The 21,798-nt window shown below is 36.2% G+C and overlaps 1 protein-coding gene across 1 annotated transcript; it reads right to left on the bottom strand.

The window, feature by feature from the left end:
- Nucleotides 1–18,809: 18,809 nt before the first annotated feature.
- LOC148780575 (uncharacterized) lies at nucleotides 18,810–21,105 on the bottom strand. Its single transcript, XM_088846348.1, has 2 exons — nucleotides 19,414–21,105; nucleotides 18,810–19,092 (listed from the first exon to the last, which is right to left on the bottom strand). Exons 1-2 carry the CDS (start codon nucleotides 19,981–19,983, stop codon nucleotides 18,898–18,900), a joined length of 765 nt encoding a protein of 254 aa, XP_088702474.1. The 5' UTR covers nucleotides 19,984–21,105; the 3' UTR covers nucleotides 18,810–18,897.
- Nucleotides 21,106–21,798: the final 693 nt, after the last annotated feature.

Raw genomic sequence — 21,798 nt, 5'->3', positions numbered from 1 at the left:
ATAAGAATTACCTAATTAATGTAAATCATGAACTAAAGTAAATAGAGTATCATACCTTTTCCCTTTGATCGAAAGAAGTGGATGGGCCCCTTATTCTACTTGACGGTTCTAGGTCTTGCATCGCTATATCTATTTATATTATCAGAGTTTACATGTGCACAACATATGAATTGGCAAAAATAACTACAACTACAAAATTTAGACTTATACAAGTACAATAACACCAATCAAATTAAAAAGAGAAGTCAAAATTTATATTAGTACACAACTCTGCTGAGTAGAAAATGTAAATAAAGTATGCTTCTAAGAAGAAAATGTATGCTTCTTTAACCAAACTACATAAAAAGTGAGTGCTTTAACCAAAATAATTAAGCTGAGTAGAAGTTTTTGCCTTCAAGTGGGTGCTTTACAAGTTGCCCTATTATGACAAGTTCCTTTGCACTGACTACAGTGAATAGGTCGCACTGGTACTTCCTATGACTCGATGCGCTTCTTTTTAGGTCGGCCAGGGGGGCGCCTTGAGTGAGGAGGAAGTACTCTTACTCCCTCCGGATGAAGCGATCCACGTAAACTACGCTCAGACAAGCCAATCAAGGTAATTGGCATGATAGCTACAGAATATATTTCACGAAATTTCGCAATAGTGAAATATTCTTTACAATAATCAACGGGATCCCTATTCATTACTTGAAGTGCTTTACATGCATGCTTGCAAGGCAAACTCGTTATTTGCCAACCCTGACATTCACATTCTCATGTCAGAATATTTACCTTGTAATTCCTGCGATCACCCCTAGCTTCATAAACTGCTCCATTTGATGCCACAGTGACCCTCACGGAAAGGGATTGTTTTATGACATTCTTTAGTTCATTTTGTGCTTTTGGGGTAAGTATTGTAGTTCAGGTTTCAGCTTTCAAGCTGTAAGTGAACATTAGTTTCATGATTTGCTTTCTTATCAAGTCAAAGCACTGCAGAATTGGCATATCTTATGCTTTTAGAATCCACCTGTTATATAACTCAGCCACATTAGTTGTTACTTGGTCATATTGTTGACCCTTGAACTGTGATGTGGCCCAATAGATTGGTGATGCTTCCATGAACCACTGGAATGCGTCCTTAGAAAGTCATCTAATTGCCATAATCTTATCAAAATATTCTTCCTACCTATATGCTCTACATACACTGATAAAAGCACATACAATTGCCTTCTTAACATCATTAGGTATGTGTTTTCCTTCTTTCTTGAAATTCTCCACTAAATGATGCTCACAAAAGGCATGATGGGCATTCTCAAATACTTGACAAACAGTATCAACTAGACCAGGGTGTCTATCTGATAAAAAAGTAATTTCACGATCCGTCCCAATAGCAACCTTTAACGATTTCATAAACCACAACTAGTTATCGGCATTTTCGGCATCCACAATTGCGAATGCAACAGGAAACATTTGTCCATCCCCATAAAGTGAGTTGGCAGCAAGTAGAGTCTTAAGGTATTGTGCCTTCAATGATGTTCCATCGAGAAATATAAGTGGACGACATCTATTTTTGAAGCCATGTATTGGCCCATAAAAACTTAAGAATAATCGACAAAATCTATCACCTGGCCATACTTTCCTATCGCATAACTACCAGGATTTGTCTCCATCACAAGGTTTACATATGCTGGTAACTGATTGTATGCCTCCTCTTGTGAACCATGTATATCTTTAATGGCCGTTTCTTTTCCTCGCCACGCATTGCAATAGGGTAATTCTAACCCATAATCTCGAGACAAATCACTCAAGATTTCTCTAGCCTTGTAATGTACAGTGTTACTTAATTTATCCTTGATTAATGATGCAACAAATTTTTGTGAAGTTCTTCTCTGTACATCATTGCTTATCCCAATATTGCATGAGTGATCTCTTATCCATGTTCTGATTATAAAAACATTCATCTTGCCAAGCTTCCCAACGTACATCTCCCATTTGCATCTTTCACCCTTGCATTTTGTCCTTACACGATACCCTTCATTTTTTACAAGACGATATGTGAAATGGTTTGCTATATCAAACATGCTAAGGGCTCCTCGAAAATCTTCTAAGGATTCAAACTACTGCTCTATCCCAAAATATGCATTCTCCTGTGTGCTAAGCAACCTTAGTGCAATGCTTTGTTCGAAGACAGACGTTAAAATATTAGAGGATTGTAGGGGTCTGATCTCTTCGACTGTCATAGTATTATGTGAAGTACTTCCATCCCTGCGTTAAACTTCCATCAAATATATAGGCAAGCACTTCATTCTCAACTTCATGAACGTTCAACATCCTAATAATATCGTCATCATTGTATAGGTTCACAATAAATCTTTTATTTCTTGAGACAAAGTATCTCAAAGATATTAAGTGGATGTCAAGTGAGAACCTCTCTGTTACGTATTTTCGCAGAACATCTAACCTAGTACTACTATCAAATCATAAATGTACATGCATCACCACCAATATAATCCAAAGTCTCATCGACACTTGTTCGAAGTTCTCCACAAAAAATACAATAACTCAATCTGTTATCACACATTTTCTTTTGTCCTGCACAAGATTTGTAATAATTTACACTCCATACATTGCATTACAACATCTTAATACTAGCCTTGAACTTGCAGAAGTTTAGCAAGCTATTAGATTTTTTTTCAAAGAGCTACAATTAAATTTTAACAGGAAGTATGCAAAAAACAAGAGCTACGCATAATTTTATTTTTTTAACGAACTAAAATTAACAAGAATAATATGATGGATTATTCATATCATAATTGACAACAAAACAAACTCGATTCTAGCCAGTAGAGAATAAATTTACCATAAGGAAAGAAAATTTACAACTACCAAAGGAGGACAATTTATTCTCTCTGATTTGCAGCGGACCATAAGGGACACATGTTTTAATTTTTTCATTTTTTCTATCTTTTTTATAAAAAGGGCAACTCTATAATCTCGACCTTCTCTCTATAACAGGCCCTCTCCTCTAGTTAAGTTTTTGTACAGCTAACTTTACAATGAGTCTCATCTTTGCTAAGATGCCACATTCACCCCCTAAAGATACCACATTCAATTTTTTATACAAAGTTAAATAGTTTCAAAAAAAATTTTACAACTACCAATAACATTCAAGCCCTAAATATGCCACATTCAAACCAATCTCTACTCTTTTAGATAATTTCAACAAAGTGGATAATCAAGATTGAGAAACAGATACACATAAATTAAATTTATTCTCTTTGATCAATTTATTCTCTCTTATTTAAATCTTCAATACATGCACAAAAAATCTATCTAGCCAGGAACAGAATGTCACAGAATATATATCATCAACAATTTACCTAAATTTAATCTGTAAAAGTTAAATTATATGTAGGATCAAAGAGTAAACCATCTAGAAACCACTACCTCAATTTATTTTTTGTTTTTATAGAGAGGACACTATATATATATATATATATATATAATAGTAAACTCTCTTTCGTACCTGTGGGCAAATTTAGGGCTAAAATCGAGCTCAGTTGCTTCAGCCTGGTTTGAGGTGTAAATCGTGAAGAGAGAGAGCACCACTGCCTAGTTTTTTACCACCTATGATGGGTAAATTGTGAGAGAAAGAGTGCCAGTGAAAATGGCTAAATCGTGAGAGAGAGAACGTTGAGTAAATCGTGAGAGAGAGAGAGAGAGCATTGGGTCAAAGTAGGTAAATTGTGAGGAAGACCGCCGGTGAAAGAAGACAAGAGAGACGCGCCGGTGAAGATTGGGTGCTAATGCTTGTCCTGTGAAGAGAAAGAGAACGCGAGCAAAAAGGAAAAGGGAATAATACAGTGAAGAGAGAGAAAACGAGAGTGAGAAGTAAAAAGGGAAGGTAGGGTAAGGGAGGGGTAGTATGGCCTTTAGTTTAGTACTTTTGTTACGTGGGGGGTATTTGTTAGGAAAGATAAGTTTTATAAAAAGATAGTAAAGAAAGTTTAGGCGGGGGGTAAGTTGGTAGAAGAGCTGTTTCTGGAAGGGGATTTGTAATTTCAAGCAAATAAGCTTGAAGTTATAGGATATTCATATGCATATTTTGTTGGGGATAAGAACGATAGGAAGTCACCTCATGACATATTTTCCTCTTTGGAGGGGCAGATGTTTCTTGGTATAGCAAGAAACATGAGTGTGTAGCTAGATACACATAGGAAGCATAATACATTGCATGTAGCACTGCTTGTACTTTTGTTGTCTGGATAAAGCGTTTCATAAATGACTTGAAGCTGCAAATAATCGATAAACCGATCTAAATATTTTGTGATAATCAAACTGCAATTAAATTAATTTAAAATGGGGCAAATAGCTCCAAAGGAAGATATATAGATGTCCAATATCACTACATTCAATATATAGTTGAGAAAGGTGAAGTAACTGTTAGTTACTTGCCCTCATCAGATATGATCGCTGATCTATTAACAAAGGGTCTAAATGTTGAACTAGTGTCTAAGCACACTAGCTTAATGAGACTTAAAAATGTTTAAGTCCATCAATTTTCATGAGTGACAAATCTGCATTAGTGTGAAAATCCTCATGATGGACGTTTGTTATGAGAGGCATATCCGCAAAAGCGTGAGAAAAACCTCATGACAAGATATTTTCTTAAAAGTCGTACTCAAAAGTACGAGTATGATTGTGACTTGTTATGTTTAGTCGTCATAGCCAAGTGGAAGATGTTGACATGTATGGTTATGAGACCTTACATGTCATAACCTACAATTGTGGGAATCCAATATATCCAACGTTCATATGGTCCAACGTCCATATGATCGTTGGATGAATATCTCTGAGATCAGGGAACCCCTTTTTTTTCTCAGATACCCGTTTGAGAAATACAATGGTTAACCCTTCTTCTCCCTATAAAATGGGAAGCTAGAGAGAGGAAGACAACAACCAAAAAAAAAAACATAAAGGGATACAAAGCTTCTTTTGTAAAAACAACTTTTTTTCTCTCTCTCTCTCTAAAAGGTCAGCAACAAGGGTTCCTAATCTAAAATCCAGGCTTTGCGATCACTAACCTCATGACACTCCTCTCTGATCTCGGGTTTGGTCTCATCCACGCTCCATCAATATTTACTAACAAAGTACATGTTTCTATACTATTTATTTTATTTTATTTTATTTATGATACTTGACTATTGTTATTATATGAATTGTTGAATGTGTAAATACAAATGTGAACTTCACATAAATTTCAATATATATATTTTAGATATGCACATATAAATAGACACCCATATATTGTACAGTTACGTCGTGTCCAGGTATAATTTTTTTTGTTTCACATTTCTGACACTCACATTTGTATTATAATAGACACATGTGTCCATTCTTATGTAACATAGCATGTGACTGCGCCGGACCATCAGTAGGCCTGGCGGCCTTTCTGAAAGCTTTTTAACCTGCCATGAGTGAACTATACAACGTTTGCCACTAGAAATCAGGGCCACCAAGTTCCCAAAGATTGGATGTTCCTGCGTCCCCATATAAGCAATGAGCCAAATGACCATAGGGAAGTTATAAAACCATGGTTACTGCTAAGGAGTGGGCAAGTAAATTTTTCTAGTTAAAATAAGAGACCACATTTTTGGGCTATTAAGTGTCTGAGGGTCTAATCACGTGCTTGACACTTAGTCCACACATATAGATATGCGTACGAGACTTTTATGGAGGTCTAATCGCGTGTCCCTTTTTTTGTACACATTTAATTTTTACATTTTTTTCTTTAGAAACACAAATCGCCAATGAATAATATTTTATTTTGAAAAATATTTTAGAACAATAAAAGGAGTTTAGAATAAAATAAAAATATTTTTATTTTCTATTGAGGATGCGAATGGTGTGATTATATGATTTGAATGAATTCCTTAAGATCATGTTCAATAGCCGTGCACTAAGGATGCTACTATATTTTGAATTAATAATTAGCTAATAGTTTATGGCTTTTTCCTATATTGTTATGAAAAAATCTTGCAAAGTTTTAATGAATAAAATTTTGATCAAAAAGTTCCATTTTTGGGGCTATTAATTTAAGAAAAAGTATAAAAAGAGACTATTTTCCTTTGGCACATGAGGTCACAATTGCTCTTATCCGTAAGATTTCAAATTAAGTGATTCTAAGAGTATCATTGACTACATTGAAATTTTCAAAAAAAAAAAAGATCTCAAACTTCATGACGCATCCTAAGCCATTCAATTTGACATCTAATAACTAGAAGTAATTGTGACCTCCTTGTAACAAAGATAAAATAGTCTCATAGTATATAATTCCTTAATTTAATTTTTTCTATGATCTTTACTATTGCTACGATATGCAACTTGTTGAATAAACAAATGTAGATGTGAACTACACATAAATTTTAATATATGTATATATACATAGATATGTACATATACATAGGTACCCATTTATTGTACGGATGTATCACATCTAAATATTATTTTTTGAAATTTCTATTTTTTGAAATTTATATTTCTGACACTCATATCCGTGTCACAAACAAAAACATGTATACAGTTTCCATGTAAGATAGTTTCAGGGGTGTTTGATAGGTCTCGACCATCCGTCCATAAAAAAATTGTGTGATTGAGTGTTGGGCACTTAGCAATGTGGTAGCTTAATAATGCTTATGGTAGAATAATTGGTGCCACTTTCATTGAATTTGGTACAATGGAAGCGTCTTGTCACCAAGGTTATGATGAATAATTGGTACCACCATCAATTTAATTAAGGTGCGGTTTCTACAACTTTAAACAATCCAATTAAGACGCATTTTCAAATTTTATTATAACATGTTATTGTGGTGTACAAAATTCTTAGGATCATCTAAAAATCTATTCTCATATTTAGTTATAAAATTTTAAACTTCAAAAATGATTAAAATCAAATAGATCTATGAAGATATGAAAATCTTGAAAATGAAAGGTCTAGATAATATGTGGCAAGATGTACTATTTTTCGGACTCAAAATCCCTATATATATATATATATATATATATATATATATATATATATATATATATATATATATATATATATATATATATATATATATATATATTCACATATCTCGATGTTAAGATGATCAATTAGATGGTTGAAAACATTAAAACAACTTTTTCCAATAGATTTTTGGGACGCATATGTAATTCTACATGTTAAGCTTTTTCCATTTAAGATGGGTCCTTATGGTTTGATGGCACGTTTCGAGTATGTCTTTGAGTAAGTGATTATTCCATTTACTTTCCCATTGCACGCGCACTAAAGAAAAAAAAAAACACAAAACTTAAAAAACCCCATTTAAGTATAAAAGTGTCACTTTTTCATAGTAAATATTGTATTTTAATTTATTCTTTTTTCTATATATTGATTAAGCTCAAATTTCAAACATTCATACTTCTTAACACAATGCATTTGTTAAAATATTAAAAAATATACTTAAGTTAAATAATAATTATCAAAATACCTCTACAAATTTCAGAATTTTAAGGGTATTTTGGTTATTTTATTTATTTTAAAATATATATTTGTATAATTACAAACAAAAAATGTTGATAACTATCAACTCCCCAAATTTGAGCTTGATGGAACGTATGGAAAAGGATAAAATTAAAATATAATACACAGTTTTAAAATTTGGATTTGAGCTTAAAATATATAATAAACATGGCTATTGTTTATTTTTTCTAATAAAATTTGTTTTTCTTATATAAGGGAAAAGTTTATATAGAGGCAAGGCTCTTAACAATCAAATGAGATCCTACCTCAAAATTTTCACTAGAAGAGGTTGTTTTGATGCCTAAATATCCTCAAATTGATCATATTGACATCAAGATGTATGGACATAAAAAAATGGATTTCAAGTTTTACAAATAGTGTATTTTGTAACGTATTTTTTTACCGTCAATTTTCAAGATTTTCAAGTTTTCTTAGATCTGTCGATCAACACTATTTTTGAAGCTTTAAACTTTATAAATAAATATGAAAATATATTTTAAGGCTATCCCAAAGATTTCTGGTATTGAAACCATATTTCTCGACACTATTTGAAGGTAGGTTCTAATTTGATTGTTTAGAGCCTAGGCTCTATACAAACCGCGCCCTTCTTATAAATGATCTTCTTGCTTGACTTCACATCGCAAACGGTAAAGCCTTACATATAGAAACTCTCTTCATGCGTCTCAATGATGTTTATTTGATATCTTATGTGTCGAAATATGGGGTCTTGTGAGTATAGCCTTTTGAATCATGTGTTTGTTCTTTAGAAAATAAAATGAAATTCAAACAAACTTGGAGGTGCTCTTTAATTTGGTTTTAAGGTTGCAACCTTATACAAACCACACCAAAAAAAAGTGTATAAAGATATTATTTACTTTTAGTATAAGAATATCACAATCGCTCTTATATGTCAGATTTCAAATTGGGTAGTTATGAACCTGTCACTAATCAGACTTGAAGTTCAAAAAAAAAAACAAGTTCTCAAACTCTATAACATGCTCAAAGTCAATTCGACATCTAATGGCTAGGAGTAATTGTGACCTCATTTTAACAAAGATAAATGGTCTCATAGTATAGAATCCCATGATAACAATAGAAAGTTGCATATCAAAGATAAATAGTCTCATAGTATAGAATCCCATGATAACAATAGAAAGTTGCATGTCTCGCAATGTCTGTTTTTAGCACATCATGCAAAAGGTTGTAGCCACATGTAATCATAAATAAAATACGACTTTACCTTATAAGATCATTTACTCTTTGGGGATAAGTGACATTGTTTGAAAAACCGCCCGAACTAACCGACAACCGCCTGGTTAGATCAGAACCGGCCCCTTGCCAGTTCCAATTTCGAGCAGTTTTGGTGATCAGCCGGTATTTTAAAAATAAAAATTCAAAAAATGCCTATAAAATTTCAAAAATAAGGAATTTGATTTGTAATACATTTTTTAATATTTTTTACATTATGATAAATATTAAAACTTATTTTAGTCACTAATACTCACTTTTAAATTCTATTTTTTCATTAATTTTCAACTTCATTTGAATGTGTTTTGTTTTAATCATTTTTTATATGCTTTTCATATTTTAGTGGATTTTTTTTTGCATCTTTTTTATTCTTCCAAGATGACAAATGACAGAAACTATGATGACCTAAATGTTTATGCCACAAAATAGACATCCCCCTTTTAGTTTTTGAGATGGACATAACAAGATCATGCAGTTGATCATTTTGAAGTACATAGAGCCATTTTCTCAGCACATCCTCAGCAATTATATTCATGTCTGTAGATCCTTCACAACACAGCCACGAGGAGTAAAGTCAAAAACTACATTTAAAATCTTTAGTAAATTGGGATACATATATAAGTTGTTTTATTAATTTTGGCACAAGTAAAACATTTGAAATGTTTAAAGAACTAAGGGTAGTAGAAATGGAGACAGTTCCAATATGAGTGATGGGTAAGGCAGTATCGTCTCTAGTGAATATCATGCAATAACCATGATAAGGAACCATACCTCAAAGTTGGGAGTTGTCATCTGTCGTGTGAGCAGTTGCAGCAGTATCCATAATCCAAGAATGATTGGTTGGTATAGTGACTGACATGTTGCTGAAGTCATGAGCTAGTGCATTATGAGAAGATGAGGTAACCTTGATTGCCCAACAGTTTTTAGCAACGTGCCCATATCTTTCACAAAATAAGCGAGTAACATGAGGTTGTGTGCCCACTCTTGGTTGTTGGGATTGATGATAAGTTGGATTGGTTTCAAGAATACCTTGTTGATTTCGGTTACGACCTCTACCTCTACCTCCATAACGTCCATGCCCTCGGCCATAGCCACCTCTTTACCATGATGGTGTACTAACAAGCGCTTGAGGGTTACTCTCAACATTTGATAAAGATACAAAACGAGCTTCATATGTAAGAAGAGAGGATCAAAGCTCATAAAACGAAAGAAAGGGATGTTTGGTTAACAAGGCCATATCAAAGCACTTTAACTCTGGACCAAGACCTTTGAGTGTATAAAGAATCATATCTTGATCACTTACTGGACTACCAATTGCTACAAGATGGTCTAAGAGCCTCTTTGTAAGTTGATCAGTTCGGTCTTGAGTTGGAGGACATTCACAAATGTTTCATTTTGGTATGTATTATAAAGGATCTCCCACACTTCTTGATGTGTCTTCAAGTACATCACTTCAATGAGCAAGTCATAAGATGGAGTAAAAATTAACCAACTCAACAAGGTTTTATCTTTCATTCGCCATTCTAGAAACTTGGGATCAACTTCTTTCTTATGGGAGGCATGATTGGTACCTCAATCTTCTTTGGATTCCTCAGAGACATATTCATTCAATGGTCGACCAGACCCATCAAGATGATCTTAAAGGTTCATGCCTTCAATGCAATTTAGGATTTGGGGCTTCCATTTTAGATAATTGTCTCTACTTAGTTTAATGGATATAAAGGCTGTGAAATTGAGTGAGGCCATGACCAAGAAGTTGGTTTTAAAAGATTTCCGAAACTGCTTTGGTACTTGAAACAACTCTTGGAAAGTTCAAGAGTGTTGGTACAAAGTGAGTTGAAGTATGAGTTGGAGATAACAGGGACAAGTTGGGTGCCAAGAGAACCGAACTAGTTGAGGGACAACTTGGGTACAAAGGGAGCCGAACCATTCCAAACTTGTTCATGATGGACATGAGGAGTAGTGAAATGGTAAGAATGAGGTGTGAAGACAATAGAGAGGTCAAGTTTTGGAAGAGAGAAAATGAACTTAACTTTGTAGATGGAGCACTTTGTAAACAGAGAGAGATGCAGCACTTTCGTAGAGACGCAAAACATTTTACCAAGAGGGAGAAAATTACCTTAACTTTGCAGATGGACCACTTACTGGTTGACAAAGAAGTTAGAGAGAGAAATAGTAATTTCATATGAAGAGAGAGATGGAGCACTTTTATATTACGCATCTGTCCAAACAAGTACCGGATCGATGATAAGGAAATTCAAAACCCTTGGTTGGGAATGTTGAGAGAGAATAAAAACCGCTTTATTTTACATGAAGATACTACAAAATGCTTATAACCAAAATTAACAGTGATTTCGTCTACTCTCATCATCGTCCAAAGTTCATCGTATGATTACGATTGTCCAGTAGTGTTTCATTTTTCATTTTTCAGTTTTTTTCTACAAATTTGAATGACCTGAAATTTAGAGTGTGTATACATCTTAGTGAGGGGCAATTAATAAAAATATATAAAAATAATAATTCTGAACTTTCATCCCTTATAATAAAGGGTGAGATTTGCAAGGTACCTCCCTAAAATTGAAAGTAAGTCGCACTTCCAAACTTTGTCATAAGATGCAGTTTTAATGCCAAAAAATTTACGACAGTTTGAAAATCTATGTTCAACGCTAGTTATGAAATTCAAAATTTTAAAAATGGTGCTTATAGAGCAGAACTACAAACACTTGAAAATCTTGAAAATTGATAGTCTTAAAGAGTCAAAATCCCTCCTTCTTCTTCTTTTCTGTATATCTATATATCTTGGGGTGGAGATGATCAATTGAAAGGTATTCCAACTTCGGCCACTCTTTTTTACTAGATTTTTGATATGCACTTTACTATTTTAATTTACATTTACAACCGTATATAAATTTCTTTTATATAAAATATAATTTACATTTACAACCGTATATAAATTTCTTTTAAATAAAATATATCAAACTTGCACCATCCAATTAAACTAGATTGTTGCCCTGTACAAATCACACCCTTGGTAAAAGTATGCCTTTGAACCGACAACCGTCTTTGTCGTTAGAGGCCCTACTTGGAACTTTATACACATGCATTGCGCCTCTCTCTCTTTCCCTCTCTAATGAAAAAAGCCAAAAGATATTATATTCGCTTAAGAGTATAATGTTTATTTACTCCTTCGGGTGAAATTCTACCTACTATATTACGAGATGCATTATTTTTTGGATTCAAAATCATTTTTTTCTCATATTCTTATATCTCGATATCGAGATGATCAATTATAGTGTTTTTCAATATTAAAACAACATTTTTTAATGAATTTTTTTGGTACATTCATAATTCTACATTTTAAAGTTACAACCTTACATATAAACTTTTTCTTAATAATATATTGTGGCGGTGGTTTTCGCAGTTTGCTTGAGCCGTTAATGCTGGATTTGGAAGACCAATAGCACACAGGAATCTAACATTATAGCATCTAAAGTAAAGTAATGGGAGCATTAAATATGAAAGATTTTTTTATGAAATATTTAAAAATTGGCAGCAACCAAAATAAATATTGTATACCCAACTTTTAGCAAAAAATATAAACACAAGGCCATGTGCTCTCTTTCTCTCTCTAACTCTCTCTCTCTTTCTCTCTCTAGGTGTTAGTGTGTGAGCTCCAAAGAACATATGCATTAGAATGGCAAGCAGCAGCATGGGTCACTGTATCTTTTTCTCTCTTTCTCTTTCCCATTTAGTAAGCCTTTTTAATTTTTGGAAAAAGTTTATATATTAGAGCCCACTTCAAAAATTTCACCGACATCAAGATGATGCAGGGACATGAGAAAAAAATAGATTTCCAGTTTTGGAGATAGTGCATCTTGTAACGCATTTTTTTACCGTCAATTTTCAAGATTATCAAGTTTTCATAGATCCGCTCGATCTACACTATTTTGGAAACTTTAAATTTTATAATTAAAGATGAAAATATGTTTTAAGGCTATCACAAATATTTTCAGTATTGAAATCACATTTCTTGACAATATTTAAAGATACGCTTTATTTTGATTGTTTAGAGCCTCAGCCCTATACAAACCACACCTTTTTACTTTAAAGCCTTTTTAAGGCCCAAGGACCACAACACTAACGTCCAAATCCAATGTGCAATACTGAGCAAACTCTTCCAAAACAAGATAATTGATTTGGAATCCAGCTAAGAGACTATGAAAAAGAAAAAGAAAAATTAATTCAAACAAAGACAAAAGCATTCATTCATTCAACATGCATTGTCATCTCTCTTCAAGAAATAAAATTTGAAGGCATTGGCTTGAGTACATGTATACAAACTTTTTATACGCTTATTTAAGAACACTCCAAAATAAACAATAGAAAGAAAATTATTAGATTTTGGTCTTTGGTGATGGTTACAAAACATATATTGGCCTAGTAGATTGTTTGTTTCTTCATTCTCTCTCTAGAAAGACAATGGGATTGTAGGCACACCAGGGAAGCTCCTTCTATCATGACAGAGTAGGACATCTCTGACCTCTTTGTGAAGGAAAAGTGGCGCGCACGCACAAGGGAAGCTCCCTTTTTTCCAACAAATGTGCAGACCCACTTACGTGCAAGACCAAGGGTGGCTCAGAGGGTTGCAGCTGGGCAGGGGCTGGGCCCGGCCCGTAGTGGCCCTAGCACAGCCTTTGTAGGGGTGGCAACGCGTTGGGTCGGGTTTGGGTCCGGACCGAAAAAATGATATGCGACCTAAACTCGGATCTGGACCCAAATTCACCAAACTCTGACCCAGACCGGACCTGACCCAAATATTAGAATATTTATATATTTAGTTATATTTAAATATATTTCATATATTGAGACCTAAAAAATATTGCCCGACCCATACCCAAATGGTGTTCAGGTCCAAGATTTGGACCTAGACCCGATCCACTGGGTCTAATTTTTGGATTCATTCCTAGATCTGGATCGGGTTCACCATCTGGTCCCCGGTCGGGTCCTAGTCCATTGCAACCCCTAAGCCCTTGTCCCCATAGAGCTCGGCCAGGCCAATAACAAATGCAGAAAAATAAAAGCAAAAAATAAGAAAAAAAAAAATGGATTAGCCCTAACCCTAGCCCTAGCCCTAGCCGAGCCCTCCGCCTACCAATTGTCTCGAAACCTACTTTTTTTTTCTTTTTAAGCAGCCCATTGCCAGCCTTTAGTAGATCTTCCCTTTGGGATAGATTGGGATAGACATGCACTCTCTCTCTTCTACTCATTGAGAGGACCAAAATTTTTAGAGAGAGAGAGAGAGAGCAACAAGATGAAGTTTTAGAGGGAGAGAGAGCAATAAGCCGTAGATGAGCTAATTTTTGTTGCAGTGCACCGCTGGTTGACCGGATTCTTAAATTTTGGAAGGACGAAGCTCCTTTTGTTAAGGACACGAGTCCTCTCTGTTCTTTAAGTACAAGACACGGAAAGTTGAGGGGCACACAGCTCTCTTGGGGGCCACACTCTCCCACATGAATTAGGGATGTATTCCGTAATTTAAAATGATCCCGTGGAGCACCTACTCCTTGGGCAGGTGACCTATTTGGCAAGACTTTTTAATGTCCACCCGAATAATTATTGGGCAAGCTTTTTATGTTTTTTTTTATAGGATAAAAGTTCTATCTTCCACTTATCCAACTGTCCATTCCGAATAGTAGGTTAAGATTGTCTCAATCACAATGTCATGTTTCTACATTATTTTATTTTTAATTTTTTTTATACATTATTTTGATACCAAATTTTGGACGTCTATTCTTTTATTAAACTCGTACTAACACGAAAAATATAAAAACAATATTTTCAATAAAATAAAATAACCAAAATACCCTTAAAAGTTTCAAGGGGTATGTTAGCTATTATATTTTATCAAAAATTTATTTTTAATATTTTTTATAAGTGTGCCCTATTGAGAATATGGCACGTACCAAATTTTATATTCACACAATTTGTTTAAAACAACGAAAAATAAAAATATCTTGAGATGTCGAATCTAAGATCAAACAGTGAGTGGCTCTCTTGATCAAAATTAGACGACTGGATGGTAAGGGGATGATAGAACTTCTATGATGTAGGGAAAGCATAGAAACCTTTCCCATAATTATTACATGATTATTTTTAAAAAAAAAAATTTAATGTTAAGTATTCTAATATTTAGTTAAAAAAATAGAAGTTTATGTTCAACCTTGAGACATTAATCTTCTTAAATGTATAGAGTGAAAGTAGGAGTTTTTTTTTCTTTTAATTGAGGTTGGTGTTTTAATTGACGTTTATGTTCAACCTTGACTGAAAGTAGGTATATGAGGTTAGATCCCAAAATTTGAGAGCAATCGATAGACCTTTTCTCTAAAAGTGAAAGCCTTACAAACCCAAAATTCCCATGATAATACCACCTCTCTCTCGGAGCTATGTCTCTCTCTTTCTTGGAAATCCTTTCTCACAACCCTAAAAAGGATAACTCTTAGTTCCATTTAATTTCTAGATAAAAAATAGTTATTAATGAAAATTTATTTCTAAAGAGAGTAGCTATTGCTGAAAATTTGGATAGTATATACAAAATAGTAGAATAGAGTTATACTTGAAGAGTTGAAAGTAACCTTTGAGAAGAGAGGTGTGATTATTCAATAGGTAACGGTCGTTAAACATCCAACTAGTCACTTGTTTCAATGGCCATTAACAATCTCAACTACCTTTTGCAATTCAATGGAGAAATAACCATTTTCAATAGTTAAAACAAGTCCCTCGATTCTTTCTATAAAATAACAATTGAGAAATACTAAATATTATTTTGAAATGGGTGCAGTTTGTATAGAGCCTAGGCTCTAAATAATCAAATTAGAGCCTACCTTCAAATAGTATCGAGAAATGTGGTTTTAATACTAGAAATCTTTTTGACAGCCTTAAAATATATTTTCATCTTTATTTATAAAGTTTAAAGATTCAAAAATAGTGTAGATCAAGAGATCTATAAAAACTTGAAAATCTTGAAAATTGACGGTCCAAAAAATACATTATAAAATGCACTATTTCCAATACTTGAAATTCATTTTTTTCTCATGCCCATATATCTTAATGTCGAGATGATCAATTTGAGGATATTTGGACATCAAAACAACCTCTTCAAGTGAAATTTTTTAGGTAGGATTTAATTTTAATTAATTAGAGCTTTGGCTCTATATGAACTTTTCCCTTTGGAAATACTAACAAGTATTTAAGATTGTAAATTGAGAATGCTCTGTGTGACTTGTTCTTTTATTGACAGAAACAGTGAATATATACAATTTACAAGAAGCATGTGGTTACAATAGTAGAGAGAAAGGAGGGATCCTCCATTAGACTCAGTACAGTAGAGATAAAGGATGAATCCTCCATTAGACTCGGTAATACTACCCCTCAAGTTGGTGTGTGTGTGGATCAAAAATACCCAACTTGTGTTGAAGGTAATCAAAGCGGTCCTTGCCAAGTGGTTTGGTGAAAATATCAGCCCGCTGATTGTTCGTTCGAAGATACTTAGTGGAGATGATTCTGGCCTGCAATTTTTCACGAACGACATGGCAATCTAACTCAATGCGTTTGGAGCGTTCATGGAAGACTGAATTAGAAGCAATGTGTAACGCTGCTTGGTTGTCACAGTACAAGTGCATGGGTTGGGAATGTGCAAAACCGAGATCATGAAGGAGATGTTTGAGCCATACTAATTCACATGTGGTGGTGACCGTGGCCCGATATTCATCCTTGGCAGTTGAACGGGAAACGATAGATTGCTTTTTGGTGCGCCAGGAGATGGGGCTCTCGCCAATGAAGGTGCAAAAACCAATGACAGAACGACGTGTGGTGGGGCAGCTGGCCCAATCGAAATCTGAATAACCCAACAATTGGAGATTGTTAGACGATGGTAGAAGGATGTCTTTCCCTAGACTTGACTTGAGGTATCGAAGAACACGAAGAGCAGCATCCATATGAGGTTGACGAGGATGTTGCATGAATTAGGTCAGGGAATTGACTGAAAAAGTTATTTCAGGTCGTGTAATAGTCAAGTAGATGAGACGACCCACAAGCCGTCTATAGGAACTGGGATCAAGTAGCAGTGTGCCATCTTCGGTGTTGAGTTTTAGATTTTGTTTCATGGGAAACGTTGCAGGTTTAGCACTTAAAAGTCTCGTTTCTTCAAGAATGTCAAGAGTGTACTTTCGTTGGGAGAGGAATATCCATTTTTTTGGAACGAACCACTTCAATGCCCAAAAAATATTTTAAGAAACCATGGTCCTTTATTTTAAAGTGATTGTGCAAGACTCGTTTAATGATTTCAATTGTGGATTTGTCATTGCCCGTCAATGTGATGTCATCGACATAGACGAGAATGATGGTGATTCAATGCTACTTTTTTAGTGTGAACATTGAGTAGTCTGTTGTAGATTGTTGAAAACCAGTGTGAAGAAGAGCGGAAGAGAATTTGGAGAACCAATTGCGTGAAACCTATTTGAGACCTTCTAAAGATTTTTTGAATATACAAATCAGTGGTTCACCATTCTCCCCCTTCCGAGGAAGGAAAGCCGGGTGGGGGTTGCATGTATATTTCCTCTGTTAAATCGCCATGGAGGAAGGCATTGTGAACATCTATTTGAAAAAGAGGCCAATTTTGCGTAGCGGCAATGGAGAGTAAGCAACAGACAGTGACCAACTTGGCCACAGGTGCAAAAGTCTCATGATAGTCGATTCCCTCAGTTTGTGTGTACCTTTTGACTACAAGACGAGCCTTGTAGCGTTCAATGCTACCGTCGGTATTGTACTTTAATTTGTAAATCCATCGACACCCGATGGCATGCTTGCCCGATGGTAATGGAGTAACAATCCAAGTGTTATTGGCTTCAAGTGCTGTAATTTCTGCAGTCATAGCATCTTTCCAACAAGGCCTTTTAAAGGCAGACGAAAAATTTTTAGGCTCTTGGTTTGTAGTGAGAGCAGCAAGAAAAGCACGATGTGGAGCAGAAAACTTGTCATAAGAAATGGAATGACTAAGGGGGTTATGGGTACCTGAGGGAGGGCTTGCTTAAGTGGATTGATTGGCTGGGGAGGAAGTCGTGATCTGGGCACATTTGCAGTCAACAAGCCAGCCGGGTGGCCAGTGAGTACGAGTGGAGCATCGTAGTGGGGGGCTAGCAGCTGCTGGTGGTGAACTAGTAGTAGTGCTTGTGGTGGGAACAGTCGGTTGGAGCATTGGTGCGGCGGAAAGAGGAATGAGCTCGGCCGGTGGTGAATGGTACCATCAGAAGGAGGATGAAGTAACGGTGCAGAGGCGGTAAGAGAAGGTTCAGAGAGAAAGGGGAACTCATGTTTGTGGAATATCACACCACGGCTCACAAAGAATTTTTGGTCATCTAAGTCATAAACTTTGTAGCGTTTTTTGCCATAGGGGTAACCGAGGAACACACACTTTCGAGCACGGGGAGCAAATTTGTCGTGGCTCTTAGTGTGAGCAAAGCATAAACACCCGAAGACACGCTAGTGTTGATATGGAGATTTGGATTGAAACAAGGTTTCATGAGGGGTTTTTCCCTGTAGAGTAGGAGAAGGTAAGCGGTTGATGAGGCAAGTGGTTGTTAAGATGCATTCACCCCAAAAGGTAAGGGGTAATCCTGCTTGGAAACGCAAGCCCCAGGCTTTTTCATGAAGATGACGGTGTTTTTGTTCAATGACACCATTTTGTTGGGGTGTGTTGACGCAAGACCGTTGATGTATAAGTAGGTTTGCATTTGAGAGGAAAGGAATTCAGAGCCATTGTTCGACCATATAGTTTTGACAATAGAATTGAATTGGGTTTCAGCCATGGTACAAAATCATTTAAGATGCGAGTAAGCTTCACTTTTAAAAGTCGTCAACAAGGTCCAAGTACAGCGACTAAAATCATCTACAATAGTTAAAAAAATCGTGCTCTAGTGTGTGTTGGTGTAGAGTGGGCACCCCATATACCACAATGAATTAATTGGAAAGGAAAGAAGCATTTAGTAGAACTAATTGGAAAACAATTTCTAGTTTTTTTAGCTAGAGGGTAAATAGTACAAGGAGTACATTTATTTAATGGAGGAGAAATAGAAAGTGCAGATGATAATTCCTGCAATAGTTGGTTGGAGGGGTGACCCAAGCCGTTGTCCCACAGTTGAAATGATGTAGCATGATTGCATGAATGTGTTTTTTTCTGGATCTTTGAAGACATAAAGGCCGTCACATTCTTCACCCAGGCCAATCACCCTCTTCGTAGATAGGTCCTGAAAAACAAAACCTTTAGGAAAGAAAATGGCAGCACAGTTGTGAGTCTGTGTTAATTTACTAATGGAAAGCAAATTCAAACGGAAAGAAGTAATGCATAAGACATCATTAAGAATGAGTGATGGAGAAAGAGAGCACTACCCTTTGTGAGAAACAGTGACAATTTCTCCATTGGGTAATCGAACTAATTGGTGTTGGTGGGGAATAGGTGTGACAAAGGAAAGGTTCATAGAGGATGCCATGTGGTCGGATGCGCATGTATCAATAATCCAAAGAGATGATTGAGAAGAAAAAGTAGCACATGAAAGGCGCATGCTTACCAAGTATGCTGATGATAAACGGTTGTCAATGTTGAGCAAAGATATCAATTGGTTGTGTTGCTCAAGAGACAAGTGAACAGTAATAGAACTTTTGCCAATAGCGACAGTGTCTTTGTTGGAGAAATCATGAGAGGAGGTAGCAGTAGCAGTGGGACGACCAATTTGAGGGCCATTTAATTTGTGGCATTGATCCTTAACATGACCAAAGAAACCGCAGTGGTCACATCTTGGGCGTTCATGACCTCGAAGAGCATGGAGCTTCCGGCATTCATAGAATCCACAATGCTCGCAGCGGGTACCAGTGCGGCACTTGGAGTTTTGCCAATTGGGCTTGCCACATCCACAACCATAGGAGGTGTTGGAAGAAGCAGCCACGGCTGCAGCCGCTAATGGCTGGGACATGTGGGAGTGCATGTTTCGTTGTCGCTCATCTTGCAAAACTAGAGCGTAAGTTTTGCTTATTGCAGGAAGGGGGTCCATTGTGATAGTATTGTTGCGCACAGTCGAGAATGCATCATTCAATCCCATTAAAAACTGAATGACCCGTTCATTTTGCTTGAGTGTGGACATCTACTTGGCAGCTCCACAAGAGCATTGGGGAAGGGAAGAGAGGGAGTCGAGCTCATCCCAATAACCCTTTAGAGTTGTGTAGTATGATAAGATGGGAAGTTGGTCTTGAATTAGATTGGAAATGCAGTAAATTTGGGCAGCTTTACTTTGGGAAAATCGTTCTTGAAGGTTGTCCCAAACATCTTGCGCAGTCTCGAAGTAAATGACGTTATTAGCAAGGTCTTTGCATACACCATTCCAGAGCCAAGACAGTACCATTGTGTTGTAGCGATTCCAGGCAGAGAAAGTGGGTACCTCCATCGCTGGTTTGGTGATAGTACTGTTGACGAAGCCAAGTTTGTTTGTGGCATCAAGAGCAGTGCTTATGGCAGTTTCCATAGAGGGTAGTTATCTCCGATGAGAAGTTGGGAGACGAGCACCAACCCCGGGTTATCCGAGTGATGAAGGAAATAGGGAGAGGAATGATCAGAAGCCTCTCCAGTGAATTTGGTGTGATCGAGTGCCATGGGAAGAGCGATCGAGATGAAGAAGGAGAAGCAAAAAGGGAAGTAAGGAGAGAAAGAGTAGCGAACGAAGAGGCGTTGTTGGATTTTTTGTTTTTTTTTTGTTTTTTGTAGAGAGAGAAAGTGGAAGGTAGCAGGGGAAGAAGGGACTAAAGGAAATACATAAAAGAAAAGGTTTAAGTGAATAAGGGAAAATCGGGGGTTAGTTTGGATGAAAGAAAAGAGTAAAATAGAAAACACAGTAAAGGGGCGAAGAGTTGCGGAAGACCATGAAAGGGGCAGATGTGGTCAGCAGCAAAGATGGTGTGGTAGAGTGGAAGAAGAATGGAGATGGAGGCGAAGAAGTACGAAGAAGGGCTGCTGACCGGAGTTGGGTCACAGCAGAGCTCAGGGAGTGCTGGTCGGAATTGGGTCATAACAGGGCTCAGGGCAGCAAAGATGGAGAAAAACAAGGGCGCATAGCAACATGTAATGATTCTAGCTAGAATTGGGTCGCAGCAGGGCTCGGGACAGCAAAGATAGAGAAAAACGAGGGGCGCACAGTAACAGGCAATGGATCAGTGACAATGCTCTGATACCATGTAAATCAAGAATGCTCTGTGTGACTTGTTCTTTTATTGATAGAAACAGTGAATATATGCAGTTTAAAAGAAGCATATGGTTACAACAATAGAGAGAAAGGAGGGATCCTCCATTAGACTCGGTACAGTAGAGAGAAAAGAGGAATCCTCTGTTAAACTCGGTAATAAAGATAACGACAACTCAAAATTGTTATCACTTGATTTCTAATAAGATGTTTGAAACCCAATTATTGGAATTGTAAAATGACGGATGGTGTGTCCTCCCCCATTTTGTGGGTTTAAAGGGTAGGTGTTTCACCCTAAAGATGGCAACACATCCTTTTAGTTTTGGTGAAGAAGTAAAACAAAAAACTTAGACAGAAATACTAAAAAATGGTTCTTGGACTCGATAAGCATATTGGCACCTCGATCCCGATTGAGAAAACTACATGAAAATCGAAATCCCCATGACAGCCATCTCCAAGACCTAAATCCTTCTCGACACCCAAAAGAATCATACCTCACTACCCAGACCAGGGGCAGAAGTCTAAACTCAGTAAGAATAGCCTCAACCAACCTCGAAAGGGAAGAAAGAATGCCGAAAATGATAAATCAATGCAAGATACAAGTGTCTACAAGAGAAAAAAGCTAACACAGGTTCTACCATCGCTCTAAGGAAATTTCGGGTGCAATGCAAGTTCCACCATCGCCAACGCACACACAAAGCACTTTGGAATCTGATTGGCCAGAGA

Source organism: Amborella trichopoda, chromosome 9 (assembly GCF_054954075.1).
Source record: "Amborella trichopoda isolate Santa Cruz 75 chromosome 9, AtrichopodaSantaCruz75HAP2 v2.0, whole genome shotgun sequence".
Taxonomy (NCBI): domain Eukaryota; kingdom Viridiplantae; phylum Streptophyta; class Magnoliopsida; order Amborellales; family Amborellaceae; genus Amborella; species Amborella trichopoda.
Note: the sequence above shows the minus strand (reverse complement) of the source record. Positions and strands in the feature narration are given on the sequence as shown.

What these genes read in the sequence shown, in the direction of transcription:
- LOC148780575 (XM_088846348.1), bottom strand. Translation starts at nt 19,983, where the DNA reads ATGTCCACACTCAAGCAAAATGAACGGGTCATTCAGTTTTTAATGGGA. An exon ending in GTTTATCATCAGCATACTTG is followed by an intron (nt 19,093 to 19,413) that starts GTAAGCATGCGC and finishes TTTGTTTTTCAG; the next exon opens with GACCTATCTACGAAGAGGGT.